The following is a 19,245-nucleotide window of genomic DNA, read 5'->3' on the forward strand; positions in this document are numbered from 1 at the left end:
ATTGTATATTACTTTTCCTCATATGCATAAGCACTGGCAGCGGGAAGTGGAACTATCCCCTAACAGCAGGGGTATGGAGCAGAGAAACGTAAACGCATAACTTAAAGCGAATGAGCAATAAAGGTTTCAGATATGTCAAAGGGACGCAACTCAGAGAAGAGGAGAGCGGTATACGAGGACGGCGCTATCTCCGCAGGGGTATTCTAATATTGAGGCCGGACCAGATGAACAAAAGGATGGTATCATCATCACCGCCAGGTATACATCATAAGATCCCCACCCTCACATATCAGTGTATGGATGAGCAGGTCCTTGTGTTTGTGTGCGTGATCCAGTTGAAGACTGTGTCCCTTCAAGAACTCTCCGTTCCAGTTATCAAATGATTCTTTAGGTCCCCACATCAGGCTCAATGCAAGACATTTGGCGGAAGATCCTTTACATATAATACTGCCAAATGAACGCTACCCCATTTCATCTGCAATCAACTCCAACTCTAATTTGTTTCAAGAAAAATCTTAAGAACTACCTGTTCAGTGGAATTAGTTTGTAAACATGTGATATATATGATAGCTCTTTGAGCACACTTTGGTATGGAGTTCAGCGCAATATAAGAATCCATATAATTAATTAAGATATGGTCTACTGTTTTCGTTACTATCGCCCATGCGAAAAGCATCAACGATTGGACAGTATTATTACATGCATTGGTTCGATATACAAAATTTCATGATAAGAAAAAAAAACTAAACAAAGGCAGATCTTGCTATTTTTCATTGTATTATTATTATTATTTTATTCTTTATCGTTTTACAGGTCACTGGTTTATATTTTGTAGAAAGTCTTATTTGCCATGGCAGCGCATTTTAAATCCTTCACAAACAATGAGACCAGCTCCACCCGAATAACAGCGAACCCGGAACCGAAAAGTGAACCGAATCTGAAACAAGAATGCGTCAGATTGAGATATTCAAGACATGCATTAAATACAAGATCACTATATGTCAAGTGAGTCATGTTTTTCGTCCTTACGAACGAAAAATATTTAACGGTGTAACGGTGTCTATATATCTGAGGAACAAAATATATACTTGAAGCCATGGCGAATTTGGGATTGGAACTCACAATCATGTTCCTAGCAGTGTAGAAGAATCTCTGCTAGTGGAAATGAATCTCTGACCCTTCAACACTGAAATACGTAATCGACTCACTGACAAAGGTCTATTTCTTTCCACCGGCGAGGAGAGCCTGCAGGAGGGCGCCATTAGACCCTCCACTGCTGCTGCTACCACTGCTGCCTCCGTGACTGTAGGGGACGGGGATTGGGATTGGGTAGTCCTCGGAGGACGAGGACGAGGACTTGGAACTGCCTCCACAGCTAGAACAGCCAGAGGATCCCCCGGACGAGCTAGATGATGACGACGGGGAGGAGTGATGGTGGTGGACGATGATGGTCTCGTGGCTGCTGGAGCTGCTGCTGCTGCTGTGACTGTGGCTGTGGTGACGGTGATGTCGGTGGTGGCGATGGTGGTGGTGGTGGTGGTGATGATGATGGTGGTGGTGATGACCATGGTGACGGTGATGTCTGTGATGACGATGGTGATGATGGTGGCGGTGATGACGATGGCGGTGATGGTGGGCGTATGCCAGAGCGGCAATCACTGGTTGAAAAAGAAGTCTCACATTTAGAGGCCAGTGTGCACAACGCCCAAACAACAAAATCTTGAAACAAATTTTAATTATTTTATGTGAGTAGTAGGGTAGTAGTCCTTTCCTGATGTGATTGTCCTTGGACAAAAGAATTTTCCCAAAATGTTTAGCATAGAAATAACTTTTCACATTTTCACCTTACGACTGAGTGAGTGAGTGAGTGAGTGTGGTTTTCTGTCGCGTATCTCACTATTCCATCTTCAGAACGACTGTTTGCGCCAAAAATATCTTTCAGTTAGAGTACCTGTGTGAGGTTCGAACCTGATAACAAACGTTTTCCTCCACAGCCCCTTGGAAACGATGAATAACTACATATACTTATTATTCCTAGTCGAAATGGGTAACAACTATGACGTTTCATGTCTTGAAGTTCTCACTTCCCTCGTAATTTCCATTATGGTTTCGTGTGTCTATGAAAGCGGTGGGCGGTGGAGTAGCCTAGTAGCTAAAGCATTCGCTCGTCAGGCCGAAGTCCCGGGTTCGATTCCCAATGTAAAGCCTAGTCTGGTATTCCCCGTCGTGATATCGCTGGAAATGTTGCCGAAAGCGGTGTAAAACTACACTCACTCACTATGAAAACGATTGCTGTATGTATTACAGTACAAGCATACTTTGACAACAAACCTAATGACGACCCATAACTTAATTCAGATAAGGTATCATGCTTGTTACAGTCATTATAACATATTATACTCCGAGATACCTTGTTCATAATCAACAAGCAGCATATAATTTTACATGTCAACGAATGATATATATACTGGACAAAAACAGTTAGGAATATATGTCAGTATTTCAATTATGAATAATGATGTATTTCTTTATTGACAATCTGATGAAATATCAATCATAAAAATACAATATCCCTAAATTGTTTTGTCCAGTATACAACAGAGTCCGAACTTAACACTCACCCACAAGAATAACCAATATCAGTGTCAGATTCTTCATGCTAGTTCGATGTTTCACCACAGAGAAGGCTGTATGACTGAAGATTCAGTTGGCCACTGTCGCATTTTTATATTCATGTTTGTAAGATGAAGCATTATGTTGCATTTTTTACGGCATGTTTCAACGATAACATTAAGCAATGAACTTATGAAACGGCAGTTACCACCGGCACACCGCCATCACTGCAGGCGTGGTGGCTCACACAGCCAGGTCCCAGCATGGGTTTCTCTACGCCGGTGATTCAAGTTATTATATACCTGCATGATAAGTAGGTATTAGCATTTGAGCAACACGAAATCGAATGTGTGAACAAGGGAAGGGCTATGTTACGTTAATGTGGATATTTCAGTGAGTCATTCTGAAAAGACTCGAGTCTTCACGTTATTGATGAAAAATTGTTTTATCTCGGGTACAGCAGCAAGGAGTTTCACTGAGTATGTTGACTGTTCTGTGAAGTTAGTGAAATCGTTTTAGAGTTGACTTTGACAGCTTTTGTTTGTGGGTTTATCAAGATAAGGGCCTAAAAGGAGCCATGTTATTTTATTTTTATCACTGTTTTGCAACTGAATTAGTTTCGTCGAAAAATAGGGACAGTTTTTTTTCCAAAGCGCTGGCGGTAATACTGATCACGCCTTGCCCGTCCAACTGACCCTATTCTACGACACGAAGGCTCGAACTGGTACCAGTTGGTTCGACAGGCTTTTGAATCTTCTACTGATCTGAGAATGAAAACAACAGAATGAGCAACAAGCTATGCATTGTGTTTAGGCACACACATGAAATATTGCTGTCACATCGAGCATTCCCTTTCGTCAGTCTCAGTTCCGTTCCTTCTATGTTTTTACACCTCCAACACAACTGGATACATATCTTGTTAAAACGACCTATTCAAGTCAGTCCAGTGCTGAACAGGGTGTTTTTGATGGTTTGAGAGGGGTTCTGATTCTTCCTGACAAGTTAGGCTGCATAAAAAAATCAAATTTTGATAGAAAAAATGATGCGGGAGAAACACGTGTTTATTTTTTTTTTCTTACAGACATACAGCTTGGGACGTTTAGCACGTGTTAATGAGTTGTAGAATCAGTCACACTCGTTCCTATAGATACTCATTCTTATTGTGGTCAAATGGATGATCAGGACGCGGCCAAGTCAAAAATATTTTTTCAAAAACGGCAATAAAAATTGTTACGAGCACAATGAAAGTGCCGATGCCAGAGAAACATTTCACTTTATGTATTTAGACTTCGATCAATGTTACGACATTCAAGGCCACAGTAAAGCTCTCAGAACTTTGGATGGCAGACATATGGAGTCATTTCGACATTTGATCTATCATTGACAAATTATGTCCGATGCAATTCCGTATTTTGACTTATACCATACATTCACGAATTGTTTCAGGTGTAGAATTGATTAGACTCATCATATGTTTATGACGGAGGAAACCGATGGGGCAGGATACGCTCAATTCATCGCGAACACCTGGTATTATCACTATTTCATAGTGATTCATAAACACGAGCACTGTCATCGTATGGCATGGTGACAATCACCGGTTTGTCTGGTCCAGATTCGATTTGTTTACAAACAACATTGTACAGTTGTAACACTGCTCAAACAAACCTAAACCTATAGTCACATCATTCTCTTACCACAGAGGTTACTTGTCATGTCTTCCTACGAACCTCTGTTCTAATACGGCCATATTTCGCGGTTCTCACAAAATCCCGTAGCGGCAAAAAAATGGCGGCAGATTTATCTCCCTTTTTTCTGTCCAATCAGAACACGTGTTACATCGACTTAGATTCAACTTGACAAATGCAAGCAATGTGGAGAAACAAATATGACATGACTGAGTTCTGTCTAGAAGAAGCATTTGAGTATCGCGCTCGGGAAGAGGTTCTAGTTTTCACGATACATCTGGAAATTACAGAGATCCTTTTTGAAACGATCACTTTTGAAACAAGGTCGCTGATTGCACTACTAAATCTGATTACCTCCAATCACGAGTCTTGAACACTCGCACCATGAAAGGGTCGTATTAGAACAGAGGTTACGTAGGAAGATATGACAAGTAACCACTGTGGGAAGAGAATGTAGTCACATCTGATCAAATCCACTCTGTTTTTAGCAGATTTATTATGGATGTGATTTATTATGGATGTGAAAAGGGTTTTGTTGCTTCAATTTCGATGTGTTTTCTCGTGCAATATCCATCTCAAGCTTATGTGAGACAAGATTTTACACAAATCCTGACTCCTAGTTTTACCTCTATTTTCTCTTGTTAATGATACATTGCTGAATATGGACAATGACACTCAACCTAAGCCTGGGATTTCCTAGTCCCTGCAATTGCTATTTGTCCCTGATGCGTTGGTTGTAAGTGTAAGATTAAGGATGTAACTGAATAACAGAATAACTAACGTATGTTGTATTTGGAGATCGGGAGGCCAAAAGTACATGTGGTTTGATATGTAAAACTGTTAAATAACATTTGCAGGGCACTAAAATCTTACTGTATGTATGTAATACTGTATGTGCTATAATACACAATGCCATTGAGAAAGCGGTAAAATGCAACATGTTCTATTTGCAACCACGCCCTCTCAGCAAACCATTGACTGATGTGCTTTTGGCTGATTGGTATGATGTTTAAAGTCGCACACAACATTCTACCTATATAGCGGTGGTCTGTAAACAGTCGAGTCTTGACCACACAATCAAGTGATCAACAGCATGAGCATCGATCTCCATAGCTGAGATATGATGACATCTGTCAACCAAGTCAGCAAGCCTGACCATTCCGTTAGACGTCTCTTACAACAATGTAACTAGTAGAGTAGGCAGCAGACGAGAGTCACTGCGGGAATTAATGTGTAATGGCGTCATTATCTATGTGCGAATTTGTTCATTATCGCTCGCAATAGTGTTTAGTTTAGGTTGTTAATGATACGTTTTGAAAAAGAAGATCCAACACCTTAATACCTTTAGAATTATTCCGACAGCATGTGTTAATGAACCACATGTACATGTGCGCTAAAATGTAGATAGCATCGGAACATATATAGATGTTATACTTTAGCTGTGGTAGTAGTCAAACATTGACTTGGAACACTGAAGGTCCGGGTTCGAGTTCCTGAACGAGTATGATCCCCGATGTTCTTACCCAAGATATACCTGGGATAATGTTCAAAGCGGGGTAAATTTCTACTCACTCACTTCCAAACCATTGTGTACAAATACTCGTATAAAATGCAAAACTACATAATGATAATAAAGTCTGAAAACACTGAAGTAGATCTTCATTACTTTTATTACAATTTCACTGTTTATCATTTTACACGTCACCAATCTGTATTCTTTAAAAAAATGTATCTGACAAAAAGCCAATGAGACCAGCTCCACCCAAACAAACCCTCAACCGAAAAAGAGTCAATCTGAAAGAAAACAAGAATGACTGTTAGAGTTGGTGAGTATGGTTAAAAACGCGACATGCATGTAAAGCCCTGAGCTATCATTTATCTATCACTCTGTCGCAACACATCGGTCTGATACATATTTCCTCGGATGTGGACGAGCGAAGCTATCCGGAGCATTACATTTAAAAGTACACCAAAGCACCAGTTAGCCTCCAGTCTGGAAGCTTTCCGATGGGGTGGCGTAGTGGCTAAATCACTTTCCGAAGACCCAGGTTCGATTCCCCACATGGGTACAATGTCTGAAACCTGACAATGTCTGGTGTCCTCCACAGTTATGCTACTTGAATATCGTTAAAAGCGGCGTTAAACCCACCCAGTGTCGCGCTATGAATAAAAGGGAAACGAATCTGTTCACTTTCGACGCCAGTTTAACGTTATATATACATCCTGCTATCACGAAACGACTTACTGACAAAGTTTTATTTCTTTCCACCGGCGAGGAGAGCCTGCAGGAGGGCGCCATTAGATCCTCCACTGCTACTGCTACCACTGCTCCCTCCGTGACTGTAGGGGACGGGGATTGGGATTGGGTAGTCCTCGGAGGACGAGGACGAGGACTTGGAACTGCCTCCACAGCTAGAACAGCCGGAGGACCCCCCGGACGAACTAGATGATGACGACGGGGAGGAGTGATGGTGGTGGACGATGATGGTCTCGTGGCTGCTGGAGCTGCTGCTGCTGCTGTGACTGTGGCTGTGGTGACGGTGATGTCGGTGGTGGCGATGGTGACGGTGATGTCTGTGATGCCTGTGATGGTAGTGGTGATGATGGTGGTGGTGATGATGATGACGGCGATGACGATGACGACGGTGATGATGATGAGCGTACGCCAAAGCGGCTATCACTTGGTCGCAAAAGAAAACAAGTAGTTTAAGGCGCCAGCTGAAGCCGGAAATGCAACATAAATGTTTCTTTTCTCCTCCAATCCTGTATCTCACTATATTTGCAGTTTTACAGGTTGACCATGTGATTCCACCCTAATACCAAACAATCCATTGATTTAACATAATTAATTAGAAAATCAAACCATGTACCCATTCATGAAATATCTACATTCATAGAATGTGATATTGCTGGAATATTGCTAAAAACAGTTGTAAACATGCCCACTCTCTCACTCACTCTCTCACTCACTCATAGAGATGTACCTAAACCTATGTGCTCCTATGTCATCCACATCATTGCAAATGCGCACAATACAGCATTGCCGAGTGGACAATATTCCGAGCATGGTACTCCTCCAATGGCCAACTGTATTTAAATGACATGAGTACAAATGCATCTTTCGTGACGGACAAAATCATAAACATAAACAAAAACATAAACACTTCAGTTACTTGGAAGATCCGAGTTACACCGCCGCCATATAGCTGGAGTATTGCTGAGTGCGGCGTAAAAAAAATCAATAACACAAGTTTACACTCACCAACTAATACTGCGAGGATCAAGGTGAGATTCTTCATACTTGAAAGAAATCAGCTGAGAAGGTCAAGCGAACGATGCTTCTGCTGATCGCGGTCGTTCTTATGTAGTCGTGTATTTTGAAGCTAAGCATTATGCAGCATTTTTTATAAGACTTTATTATTGCCATAACTGTGATGAAATTGGTTTGTATCTCCTATAGTCCGCATCACGCTGTTATCCCAGCAGGCTTTGAGGATTTCACAGCCAGAGCTCACAATTACCTTCAGTAAAACTACACCAGCTGTCTCAACCTTTAAACTTGTGAGACGCGTGCGCTATACGATACTATGTCAGCAATACGTCATAGTGTCCACTGACTGTGGTTGTTACCCTAACACGGTGTTTTACGGAGTCATGATGAAAATACTAGGACTTAGTCCACCTCCCTGGCTCACCTCCCATAGCTGTTTCCACGTGTTGTTCAGTTCACCTTACTGGTTGTGTGTTTTTCACATTGTTCAATGGGAACTGGACTTCGATTGAGTAAGTAATACGCACAGGACGTTGTGAGCTCGTTACGCGTGATATATCACTCACTGAAGTGCATACCAACTCACTGAAAACGTATTTGGATCCTTGGAGTATTGTAAGTATGTGCAACCAAGGTACAAACAACCTTAGCACGTAGACTACCGTGAGTCTATGTTAAAGTAGCCGTAAAGTGGCCCACATGACTGTGGATCCTAATTACAAGATTCACATTACTTTTGTTAATCTATCGAGCTGAGATTAACATAATAATTCGAAATAATCAAGTTTTTGGGAAAGTTATCCTAGGTTATGAATCTGATGTCAAGAAAACAGGCAACGAATGAGTCAAAAACAGTCAGTAAAGGGACAGCCAGTTGTGCCATGTAGATCTGTTCAACTGTGTCAGGACATACATGAGAAATGTCGATCATCCCGCTACTATATCTAAAGCGAATTACTATCACATCTCTATAACATGGATAAACTTAGTGAATATTTATGGGGAACATCAATACTTAAAGTTGCCCCTGAACTTAATTCAGTATCAAGATGCCGAGTTATGCTGACCGTTGAACAGGGACGAGGGGAGAAAGTAATACTGCCATGGTGTATTCGATTATCAGACACGTCAAATTACATTGTGCGTTAAAACACCTCATGATTTTTTAAAGTAAGTCTGGAAAGAAAAACAAGTAATTCAATAACTGTTATGTCCAAACCACTGTAGTCTATTACACTGTGTTAAAAGGGTAGGTAACTCAATTCCGGGACACAACGGTTGATAGAGGCATAACAACAGCTTCGAAGCGGAAACCATGAAATAAGCCGCATGTGATTCTGTCCTATGCGTATGACTCGGTGCGTCTTATTTCAAACTTACACAAAACAGATATTGAAGAAGAACATTACGGATAGAATTATAAAATGAAGAAAGTTGAAACCTACCCACTGACATTGTGCATAAGCTAAAAATACAGCATCTTCACCTTAAGTTTCAAAATCATCGTTTCATTGTGTCGTTTTACATGTCTGTAGACACGGGTATTTTACACTCAGATATTACGCAGTGTTTTTCTCTATTCAAAACAACGTGCAGCGATTCAACTGAAATATTGTTCAAGTTAAACTCAATTTATTAAACTGTCATAAAACAGTTATTTAGTTATCCATGAAATCATCTGAGGTTCTGTTGAATCCGTGATATAGAGCAGCACCTGTTGTTCGAGTGTCGAAGGGAGCTAACTCTAATTCTACGATGACTTCAATAAATGCTGGATTGTGACTGGCTAATCAAAGTCATTTAGAGGTATGAGTGAGTGAGTGAGTTACGTTTTACGCCGCACTCAGCAATATTCCAGCTATATGGCGACAGTCTGTAAATAATCGAGTCTGGACCAGACTATCTAGTGATTGACAACATGAGCATCGATCAGCGCAATTGGGAACCGATGACATGTGTCAACCAATTCAGCGAGCCTGACCACCCGTTAGTCGCCCCTTACGACAAGCATAGTCGCCTTTTATGGCAAGTATGGGTTGCTGAAGGCCTATTCTACCACGGGACCTTCACGGGTCCAGAGGTACATAATCACATTATATACCTCTGATTTTCCATCACCGTGTGATTTTTTTTTTCAATTAAATCTTAATAACGCGGTTATAGTAGAATGGAGATAAACTTATCAGAGGTGTATAAAAATTATAATAGTTATATATTTTTTCATTTAAACACAGTATGTTTATCTCCTAAATATAGATTAGAGCAGTATTCATTACGCATTTTTGTATGTTGTGTAGGTAGAGGGTAATGGCCGAGTAACTCTCCATTCCTTAAAAATAATGGAGCCGAGGACTGGAGAGTTACGAGGATATTACCTACTTAAATTACATTCAAAGTATTGGGAATATTTATGTTATCAAAATTCAAAAGAGCATGCGTACATTTCTTAAAAGCAGTTAGTTTTTGCTTCGCGCTCTTTCCGTGAAGTTATATCTGATAAATTATACCCCGGTTGGATACAAACAGTTTTTGCATGCCACATCTTTCAATCTTTCATCCTCTTACACTCGTAATATTCTGGGACACCAGAAATGATTTTTTCGTAGTATGCCGAACCCAGGTCTTCAGCGTGATGAGACGCCATTGTAACTACTAGATTACCTCATCGTCCGGTCAAAAATGTAAGGGATAGGAAATATTTACATAGATATTCTTTGTATGTGGATTATACAGCCATAAGACAGGCAGGAATGATGCGGACAGTGTGATAGGATTACCTATGTCAGTGATCAATGTTTAATCCATGGATAATATAAAAATGCATTTTTTTCGAAAGTCATTAGAAACTAACATAATATGATCTGTTTCGGATTGTAAACAACGTTCATTATTTGCATGCATATTTGATCATGTGTAGTAGCATTAGTAGCGGTAGCAGCAGCAGTAGTAGTGGTAGTAGTGGTAGCAGTAGCAGTAGCAGTGATAGTCATTAATAGTAGTAGAAGTAGCAGTAGCAGTAGTAGTAGCTGCAGCTGTAGTAGTAGTAGTCATAATAGTAGTAGCAGCAGCAGTAGCAGTAGCAGTGGTAGTAGCGGTAGCAGCAGCAGTAGCAGTGGTAGCAGTAGCAGTAGTAGTCATTAATAGTAGTAGTAGCAGTAGTAGTAGTAGTAGTAGCTGCAGCTGTAGTAGTCATTAATAGTAGCAGCAGCAGCAGTAGCAGTAGTAGTAGCTGCAGCTGTAGTAGTAGTAGTCATTAATAGTAGTAGCAGCAGCAGTAGCAGTAGCAGTAGCGGTAGCAGCAGCAGTAGCAGTGGTAGTAGCTGCAGCTGTAGTAGTAGTCATTAATAGTAGTAGCAGCAGCAGTAGCAGTGGTAGTAGTGGTAGCAGTAGCAGTAGTAGTCATTAATAGTAGTAGTAGCAGCAGTAGCAGTAGTAGCAGCAGCAGCAGCAGCAGCAGCAGCAGCAGCAGTAGTAGTAGTAGTAGTAGTAGTAGCAGCGGAAATAACATTCACATCAAAACGATTACTCAAGTTTTGCATGTTTCTGCGTGAGACTCGAAATATTTTTATGCGGAATGCAAAGGATTTGACAAAACACTTCATGTGAAGAAAATATGTCGTGAAGTAAATTGTGTGGCTACCTAGGATACTGGTAATTACACAATCAAATAACTTCCTTAATGACGAGGCCTATATAACGTAAGCAGACAACAACTGTTGTCAACACAAACACTGGATAACACAGCTACCACAATGAACAAGGCTATTTTGATTGCGTTTGTCGTCGTTGGTAAGTAAAAAAACGATACAAAATCGTGTCTCCTTAAAAATTGTCACAAATTGACAAAACTTTCATAAGAGGTATCTACATAAAAACAGTCAGGATTACGATTCCAGCTGTTATATAAGAAACATGTGTTCCCGAATCAGCTTAAAACACTGATGCGAGCATATGTTCATAGGGTGTTCATCAGATGTTCCGTAACTATGGTGATGAGGCCAGTCACCGATATCTCGAGACAATCTTAAGTCTGACTTTTGACTTACGTTACAGTTTCTACTCAGATTTGTGAAAGTGCAGGGAAATGCATCTCCCAAAATATACTGAAATCAACATTTAACTCAAACATAGATGACAGTATGAGTTTGATAAATGGTTTTTCTTACATGAGCTGTTGAATAATCGTAGAATTCGCTATTTTTATTTTTTATTACTTTTTTTTTTTAAAATGGCTTTCACTTTTTTTTCGCTTTTTCACTTTCTTCAGACCTCTTTTCTCCCAAAACTGGTGTCATTGTTGATTTTCATTTGTCCAGTTGTTCAGTTTAGACAAATGTTTACACCAAACGGGTTTTGCTGACTTAGGATAGTCAAGACTTTTGCCTGTTTTGCACTGACGTTCCACATGAGTCATGCGTATCTTTCAGTGATATGTGCTGTCTCGTACGCTCATCAAAAACATCACGAACATCGTCACGGTCATAAACATCACCACAAACACCACCACAAACACCATGGACATCATCGACATGGTCACCATGGTCACCATCGACACGGCCACAGCCATCGTCATCACCATGGACACGGGCATGGTCACGGGCATAAACACCACTCCCATGAACATCATCACCACCATCACCATAGCAGCAGCGGCAGTAGTGGTAGTAGTAGCGGTAGTAGCGGAAGTAGCGGAAGTAGCGAAGACGACGACGATGACAGCGAGAGCAGCGTCAGCTACAGGTATTATTTTCACGTAATAATGTTGACGGATGGAGGGAGGGGTGTGTGGAGGGAGGGAGGAAGGGAAGAATGATGCATGGAGGGCAGGTGTGGATGGAGGGAGGGAAGGACAGGTATGAAGTGAGAGGTGTGGATTGATGGATGGAGGGATGGATGGAGGGAAGGAGGTGTGGATGGATGGAGGGAGAGACATGGTGGAGGGAGGGAGGAATGATGATGATGGATGGAGAGGTAGGTGTGGATTGATGGAGGAGGGAAGGATGAAGGTGTGATGTGGGAGGTGTGGACTGGCTGGATGAAGGGAGGAGGGAGGTGTGGATTGATGGAGGAGGGAAGGATGAAGGTGTGATGTGGGAGGTGTGGACTGGCTGGATGAAGGGAGGAGGGTGGGAGGGAGGTGTGGATTGATGGAGGAGGGAAGGATGAAGGTGTGATGTGGGAGGTGTGGACTGGCTGGATGAAGGGAGGAGGGTGGGAGGTAGGTGTGGATTGATGGAGGAGGGAAGGATGAAGGTGTGATGTGGGAGGTGTGGACTGGCTGGATGAAGGGAGGAGGGAGGTGTGGATTGATGGAGGAGGGAAGGATGAAGGTGTGATGTGGGAGGTGTGGACTGGCTGGATGAAGGGAGGAGGGAGGGAGGGAGGTGTGGATTGATGGAGGAGGGAAGGATGAAGGTGTGATGTGGGAGGTGTGGACTGGCTGGATGAAGGGAGGAGGGTGGGAGGGAGGTGTGGATTGATGGAGGAGGGAAGGATGAAGGTGTGATGTGGGAGGTGTGGACTGGCTGGATGAAGGGAGGAGGGAGGGAGGGAGGTGTGGATTGATGGAGGAGGGAAGGATGAAGGTGTGATGTGGGAGGTGTGGACTGGCTGGATGAAGGGAGGAGGGAGGGAGGTAGGTGTGGATTGATGGAGGAGGGAAGGATGAAGGTGTGATGTGGGAGGTGTGGACTGGCTGGATGAAGGGAGGAGGGAGGGAGGGAGGTGTGGATTGATGGAGGAGGGAAGGATGAAGGTGTGATGTGGGAGGTGTGGACTGGCTGGATGAAGGGAGGAGGGTGGGAGGGAGGTGTGGATTGATGGAGGAGGGAAGGATGAAGGTGTGATGTGGGAGGTGTGGACTGGCTGGATGAAGGGAGGAGGGTGGGAGGTAGGTGTGGATGGATGGAGGAGGGAAGGATGAAGGTGTGATGTGGGAGGTGTGGACTGGCTGGATGAAGGGAGGAGGGTGGGAGGTAGGTGTGGATTGATGGAGGAGGGAAGGATGAAGGTGTGATGTGGGAGGTGTGGACTGGCTGGATGAAGGGAGGAGGGTGGGAGGTAGGTGTGGATGGATGGAGGAGGGAAGGATGAAGGTGTGATGTGGGAGGTGTGGACTGGCTGGATGAAGGGAGGAGTGTGGGAGGTAGGTGTGGATTGATGGAGGAGGGAAGGATGAAGGTGTGATGTGGGAGGTGTGGACTGGCTGGATGAGGGGAGGAGGGTGGGAGGGAGGTGTGGATTGATGGAGGAGGGAAGGATGAAGGTGTGATGTGGGAGGTGTGGACTGGCTGGATGAAGGGAGGAGGGTGGGAGGTAGGTGTGGATGGATGGAGGAGGGAAGGATGAAGGTGTGATGTGGGAGGATGAAGGTGTGATGTGGTAGGTGTGGATTGATGGAGGAGGGAAGGATGAAGGTGTGATGTGGGAGGTGTGGACTGGCTGGATGAAGGGAGGAGGGTGGGAGGTAGGTGTGGATTGATGGAGGAGGGAAGGATGAAGGTGTGATGTGGGAGGTGTGGACTGGCTGGATGGAGGGAGGAGGGTGGGAGGTAGGTGTGGATTGATGGAGGAGGGAAGGATGAAGGTGTGATGTGGGAGGTGTGGACTGGCTGGATGGAGGGAGGAGGGTGGGAGGTAGGTGTGGATTGATGGAGGAGGGAAGGATGAAGGTGTGATGTGGGAGGTGTGGACTGGCTGGATGAAGGGAGGAGGGAGGGAGGTAGGTGTGGATTGATGGAGGAGGGAAGGATGAAGGTGTGATGTGGGAGGTGTGGACTGGCTGGATGAAGGGAGGAAGGTGGGAGGGAGGTGTGGATTGATGGAGGAGGGAAGGATGAAGGTGTGATGTGGGAGGTGTGGACTGGCTGGATGAAGGGAGGAGGGAGGGAGGGAGGTGTGGATTGATGGAGGAGGGATGGATGAAGGTGTGATGTGGGAGGTGTGGACTGGCTGGATGAAGGGAGGAGGGAGGGAGGGAGGTGTGGATTGATGGACAAATGGATGGATGGATAGAGGTTTGGATGGATGGGGGAGGGAGGTTTCGATTGATGGATAGAGGGAGGGAGGAAAGTAGGGAGTGGTGCGGATGGGTGGATGGGTGGAGGGGTGGTGGATGGATGTTGTGTCACTGGTTTGACTAGTTTCTGCTTGGGTTTAACTAAACCTGCGTCAAGTCTGAGACAATGGCATATAAACTAACCCGTCACTGCTTCCGACAAACGTTATTGAGTCTTTTAGATACAAAAGCATCTATTGTGTAATAGACATGCAATTGTCTTGACACGTTTTGTAATTTATTATTGTTTATATGAAGTAGAAGAATTTGTATGTAAATTACTGGAATCAAAGACCTCATATGTATGACGTAAAACAACATGTATCAAATCCCATCTTCATAGAATATTGTATCTCATGTGGTTTTACCTTGTGATGAATCAGGGGCAGTTTTCCCTCGTCGGTGCATCAGAAAAAATATTCACATTGAATTGTACAACCTCAATCATCCGTGCAGTCCTGGTCATTCCGTTTGTCATGTGAGAACCCGAGTAATAATCAACTCGTCCTTTTAAAAATATTGACCCGAGACTTTACCATTTGTCTTGCAGCAGCAGCAGCAGCAGCGGTGATGAGGGCAGCAGCTACAGCGGCGAAAGCAGCGGCAGCTACTCCGGCGAGAGTGGTTACGAATCTGGATCCAGCTCTTATGGCTCCTCGTCAGGCTCCTCGTCAGGCTCCTCAGGCTCCTCCTATGGCTCTTCAGGGTCTTCCGGTTCAACTGAATACGTCGTTTATGATGACTAGTTTCGTTACCTTCAGTTTTTATGGATGAAATATCTACTAGCGTTATTTCAGATTTTCTTTCACACTTTTACTTTAGGGCATGTTGCACATCAATCAACACTTTCATCGTTGTTGTTACTTAACATCATTTGTATATGAACTGGTCATGCTGAATTGTTACTAGTCTTGTTAAGTATGTTTGTGTTGTAATATTGCGTTTGTAACATGTTTACGTGTCATGTTTTCGCTACTGATTAAAATATTGTACAGATGGTTTGGTGTTCATGCGGTTCAAGGGTATTTAATGTTGGCTCGAAAGCTATGTAGGTGTTCGAGGCGAAGTGAGTAGTGAGTGAGTGTGGTTTTACGCCGCTTTAGCAATATTTCAGCATTTTCAAATCGGGGGCACTAGATATAGATTTCGCACAGTGTACCCATGTTGGAAAATAAACCCCGTGACGAATGTACGCTTTAGCCGCCATGGTAGTTCACCGCCGCATTCGGCACAGAGACAGTAGTGGGTGGAGGAATGGGGAGTAAGCGGCTGGTACGTGGTTTGGTGGGGAAGTTGGGGGGAAAATCGTTTGATTTGTACAGAAAACACTCATAGATAGGGAGTACACAAAATCCTAGCTGACTGTGTCAATGTCGAACACAACCAGGGCAATAGTAAGCGTCATCTCTTGACTTCTCTTAGTATGACGCAGCTGAGACGAGGCATCAAACACCCAACCGTCCACAATCTCGAAAGAGGCTGAATTTACTGCACCATATAATTCGGGTGTGTGATTGATGTGAAGATGTGTCGTATAGATGATGACGATGTTCTGCAGCAAATCGTCGCTGAATTGAAATACTGACCCATAGTAGGTATTAAAAGGTAAAACACATCAACTTGATTGAATATACTTATAATTTTATAACAGAAACATATATTATTTTCACCCAATCACAGACAGCATTCCAATTCTGTTTCGTCACCTGGAACGAAGAAAGTCGGGAAATGATGAGGTCATCTTGAAAGATACCATATATCCTCTTGAACGAATGAAGTGGTTGCGTCGTTTTCCTCTTGAGTGAATGAATTTAATTTTACGCCGCTTTCAGCAATATTGCAGCAATATCACGGTCGGGGGACATCAGCAATGGACTTCACACATTGTACCCATGTACGGAATCGAGCCACGGCCTTCGAGCGACATGGCTAGCAAACGCTTCTACCATTACACTACCTCACAGCCCTTTATTTACATATAAGACAATGCATATTATGTAGTTTCCTGCAATTAGGGTTAGTGTTTTCGGTTACGGGAAGAAAACATACAATGGAAGAGTACGATAGCATGGAAAATTCGCATGCATATCACAATGACTAGGATAACTTCATACCCGATTACACATGAAACGCCATACATACTTCTTTCCGAAGGATCCGAAACCACCAAAGGAACTGAATCCGGATTTGGAGAAACTTGAGGGGAAAAAACTCTTAAACTTGCTGCCGCTGCTGCTACTGTGACGGTGATGGCTCTGTCGATGATGTCGGTGATGACAGCAGCCGTCGGCGTATGCAGCCGATGCCAAGACTGAAGAGGCAATTGAACGTGTGGGAATATGTAGAAACAGCTTGTGAATGCGTAAATACGTAAAAGAAAAATACCAAACATAATTCATATTAAAATAAGTAGAGTAAATAAGAACATAATTACTCTTGCGAGGGAGAGTGCATGTTGAAAGATTGCCATCCACATATCTGGAAATGTCTCAGCATAAAACAAATTTAGTGTTCAACTTTATCATTTCCGGATGAAAATACATGGTATAAGTTTTGGTGTATGTAGATACCCTCTGACCAACCAAACCATTCAACAGAAAATGACATTAAGTTTAGTTGACTGATTTTGACCTGTTCATAATTCATTCAAGATATGTATACTTACAAAGCAGAGCAGAAACGAGGAGAGTGACAAGACGCCTCATACTTGAATGACTGTCGAGCAAGGTCCTAAAGATCTTGTCCCATGAGATGTAACAGCGATCTGAGGCACTTGACACTCTCACTTATGTACACTTTCACGAATCGCATATCAATGATCTTAAAACCGAATGTAGTTTTTCCTATTTCCGCGACCTATTGTTTTGATCCGGTGATTGGAACAGGTAAAAGTGTGTATCCTGATCCTTGTGTTTCGATGGATCAAAGACAGGACCGTGACAATCTCTCTGCAGGACATGTGTCGGTGTGCCAGTGAAAGACTCTTTGAAAGCGTAACACGTTCGTATCGTTATTTAAACCCTCTTGAACAAAATCACGTACATTCATTCGTGTTAGGTTTTGTTAAAAATAAAACCGACTTTACTTCATTTTGTTATTTCCACAGTCAAAAAACTACTCTTCATTGAAACCATTGTTTAGTGAATAGCTTGTACTTAATTGTTTGTTTATTTGTGTGTTTAAAAGCGCACTCAGCAATATTCCACATTTATGTCGTCCATCTATTAATACACAAGTCTGGACCAGATGATCCAGTGCTTGATGTCACGATCAATGAATGTAATCGATGAATGTAACTTAAATGTAAGTTGTCCCCCTCACTGCACGCATTTTCGTGTCTCCTGAATTTAACGTATTTTTTTGTCTTTCATAATACAGAAATATCAATACAGATAGATACAATTTGATGACAGGAACAGGATGTGTGGAGTAAATTATAGCAAGACTCACGGGAAGGTACTATGACAATGTATTGGGACCCCTCCATACTGTGATCTTCAGAAACCAATTTCATCCATGCTTGGCGCAAAAAACAACTAACGGCTCTGTAAAAGTGTCAGAAACCGCTCTTGATGTGACGTTAAACTTGAAAATCAGTAGGTTTGATATTAAACGCTGCACCACTCGGCAAGACAATCTCTCTCTCTCTCTCTCTCTCTCTCCTGTTTCTCTGTAGAAGGCGTGTGTATTGCAGATCTGCAGATACGTTTGGTTCTATCGTTAAATATTATTCAAAGAGCTAGAAAGGTTACTGAGAACTATTTGCTTCTTTCAGAATCAACGATTATGATTTTACTGCACAAGAACAATGGCAGATAGGATATTATTATTATTTTTTTTATTCCCACCATGTACATAACATAACTCAGCCGAGGAGTCCAGCTAGAAGACCCAAATTACTTCCAGATCCTGATCCGGAGTGGTGAGATCCTGAGCTGTGTCCAGACATGGGGACTGGGATGAACAGAGGGTAGGATTCACTGGAGGAAGAGGAACTCTGGCTGGAACCACAACACCCACAACTGCAGGAGCTGGAAGAGCTGGAAGATCCAGAAGAACCGGAAGATCCGGAAGATCCGGAAGATCCGGAAGAACCGGAAGAACTGCCATGGTGATGGTGAGAAGATGACATCTCAAGGGTAGCAGCTGCAAAGTACCGAATTCACGTAAGTTAATAGTGAAACATGTTCCTTGTGTTGATTTTTCAAGCCTTCTAAATATTAGTCTCGCAATGAAAGACTTCACACATACTTGTGGTGTATATGTACATTTATAACACGGCAAAGTGTTATAGTATGCCCACTCTCCGTGTTTCAAACCACAATTAAGAAAGCATCCAGTGATATACAATTTAAAGAGGGTGTTCAATCGACGTCTTAGCTATTAGCGACTCGCAGACATACACATTATCATAGAAAATATATTATGTTACTCGATCTTTTTGTACCACGCCAAGACAACCCTAATAGTCTGAAACCCGTAATATGTGTGTTTACAATGAAAAAAGTTCAAAATCTGAAAAGACTTCTCCACAGTTAATGTCACTGAATCTCATTCCATATTTCCGTTTTACATGTGAATGGCATTTCTCTTGTAATGAATAAAACAACATTGAA

The 19,245-nt window shown here is 42.7% G+C and overlaps 3 protein-coding genes across 3 annotated transcripts; all 3 read right to left on the reverse strand.

The window, feature by feature from the left end:
* Positions 1 to 1,218: 1,218 nt before the first annotated feature.
* LOC137267903 (zinc transporter SLC39A7-like) lies at positions 1,219 to 2,658 on the reverse strand. The gene is made up of 2 exons (XM_067802345.1): positions 2,622 to 2,658; positions 1,219 to 1,658 (listed from the first exon to the last, which is right to left on the reverse strand). The coding sequence occupies exons 1-2, from the start codon at positions 2,656 to 2,658 to the stop codon at positions 1,219 to 1,221; spliced, it is 477 nt and encodes a 158-aa protein (XP_067658446.1).
* A 3,898-nt stretch (positions 2,659 to 6,556) lies between these two features.
* Positions 6,557 to 7,600, reverse strand: LOC137267907 (transcription factor MafB-like). Its single transcript, XM_067802350.1, has 2 exons — positions 7,564 to 7,600; positions 6,557 to 6,981 (listed from the first exon to the last, which is right to left on the reverse strand). Exons 1-2 carry the CDS (start codon positions 7,598 to 7,600, stop codon positions 6,557 to 6,559), a joined length of 462 nt encoding a protein of 153 aa, XP_067658451.1.
* Positions 7,601 to 11,995: 4,395 nt separating this feature from the next.
* Positions 11,996 to 18,739, reverse strand: LOC137267625 (uncharacterized). The gene is made up of 3 exons (XM_067802110.1): positions 18,530 to 18,739; positions 16,772 to 16,940; positions 11,996 to 14,523 (listed from the first exon to the last, which is right to left on the reverse strand). Exons 1-3 carry the CDS (start codon positions 18,737 to 18,739, stop codon positions 11,996 to 11,998), a joined length of 2,907 nt encoding a protein of 968 aa, XP_067658211.1.
* Between the last annotated feature and the right edge of the window lie 506 nt (positions 18,740 to 19,245).

The sequence above is a fragment of the Haliotis asinina genome, chromosome 16, assembly GCF_037392515.1.
Source record: "Haliotis asinina isolate JCU_RB_2024 chromosome 16, JCU_Hal_asi_v2, whole genome shotgun sequence".
Taxonomy (NCBI): domain Eukaryota; kingdom Metazoa; phylum Mollusca; class Gastropoda; order Lepetellida; family Haliotidae; genus Haliotis; species Haliotis asinina.

Bases quoted from the DNA above. Each gene is read 5' to 3' on its own strand.
- LOC137267903 (XM_067802345.1), bottom strand. From the start codon at position 2,658: ATGAAGAATCTGACACTGATATTGGTTATTCTTGTGG. The intron at 1,659-2,621 runs GTGAGTGTTAAG...TTTTTCAACCAG, and splicing joins GATATTGGTTATTCTTGTGG to TGATTGCCGCTCTGGCATAC.
- LOC137267907 (XM_067802350.1), bottom strand. From the start codon at position 7,600: ATGAAGAATCTCACCTTGATCCTCGCAGTATTAGTTG. The intron at 6,982-7,563 runs GTGAGTGTAAAC...TTTGCGACCAAG, and splicing joins GATCCTCGCAGTATTAGTTG to TGATAGCCGCTTTGGCGTAC.
- LOC137267625 (XM_067802110.1), bottom strand. From the start codon at position 18,739: ATGGCAGTTCTTCCGGTTCTTCCGGATCTTCCGGATCTTCCGGATCTT. The intron at 16,941-18,529 runs GTAATTTGGGTC...TTGCCTCTTCAG, and splicing joins CTCCGGATCAGGATCTGGAA to TCTTGGCATCGGCTGCATAC. The intron at 14,524-16,771 runs GTATGTATGGCG...CCCTTCATCCAG, and splicing joins TTCGGATCCTTCGGAAAGAA to CCAGTCCACACCTCCCACAT.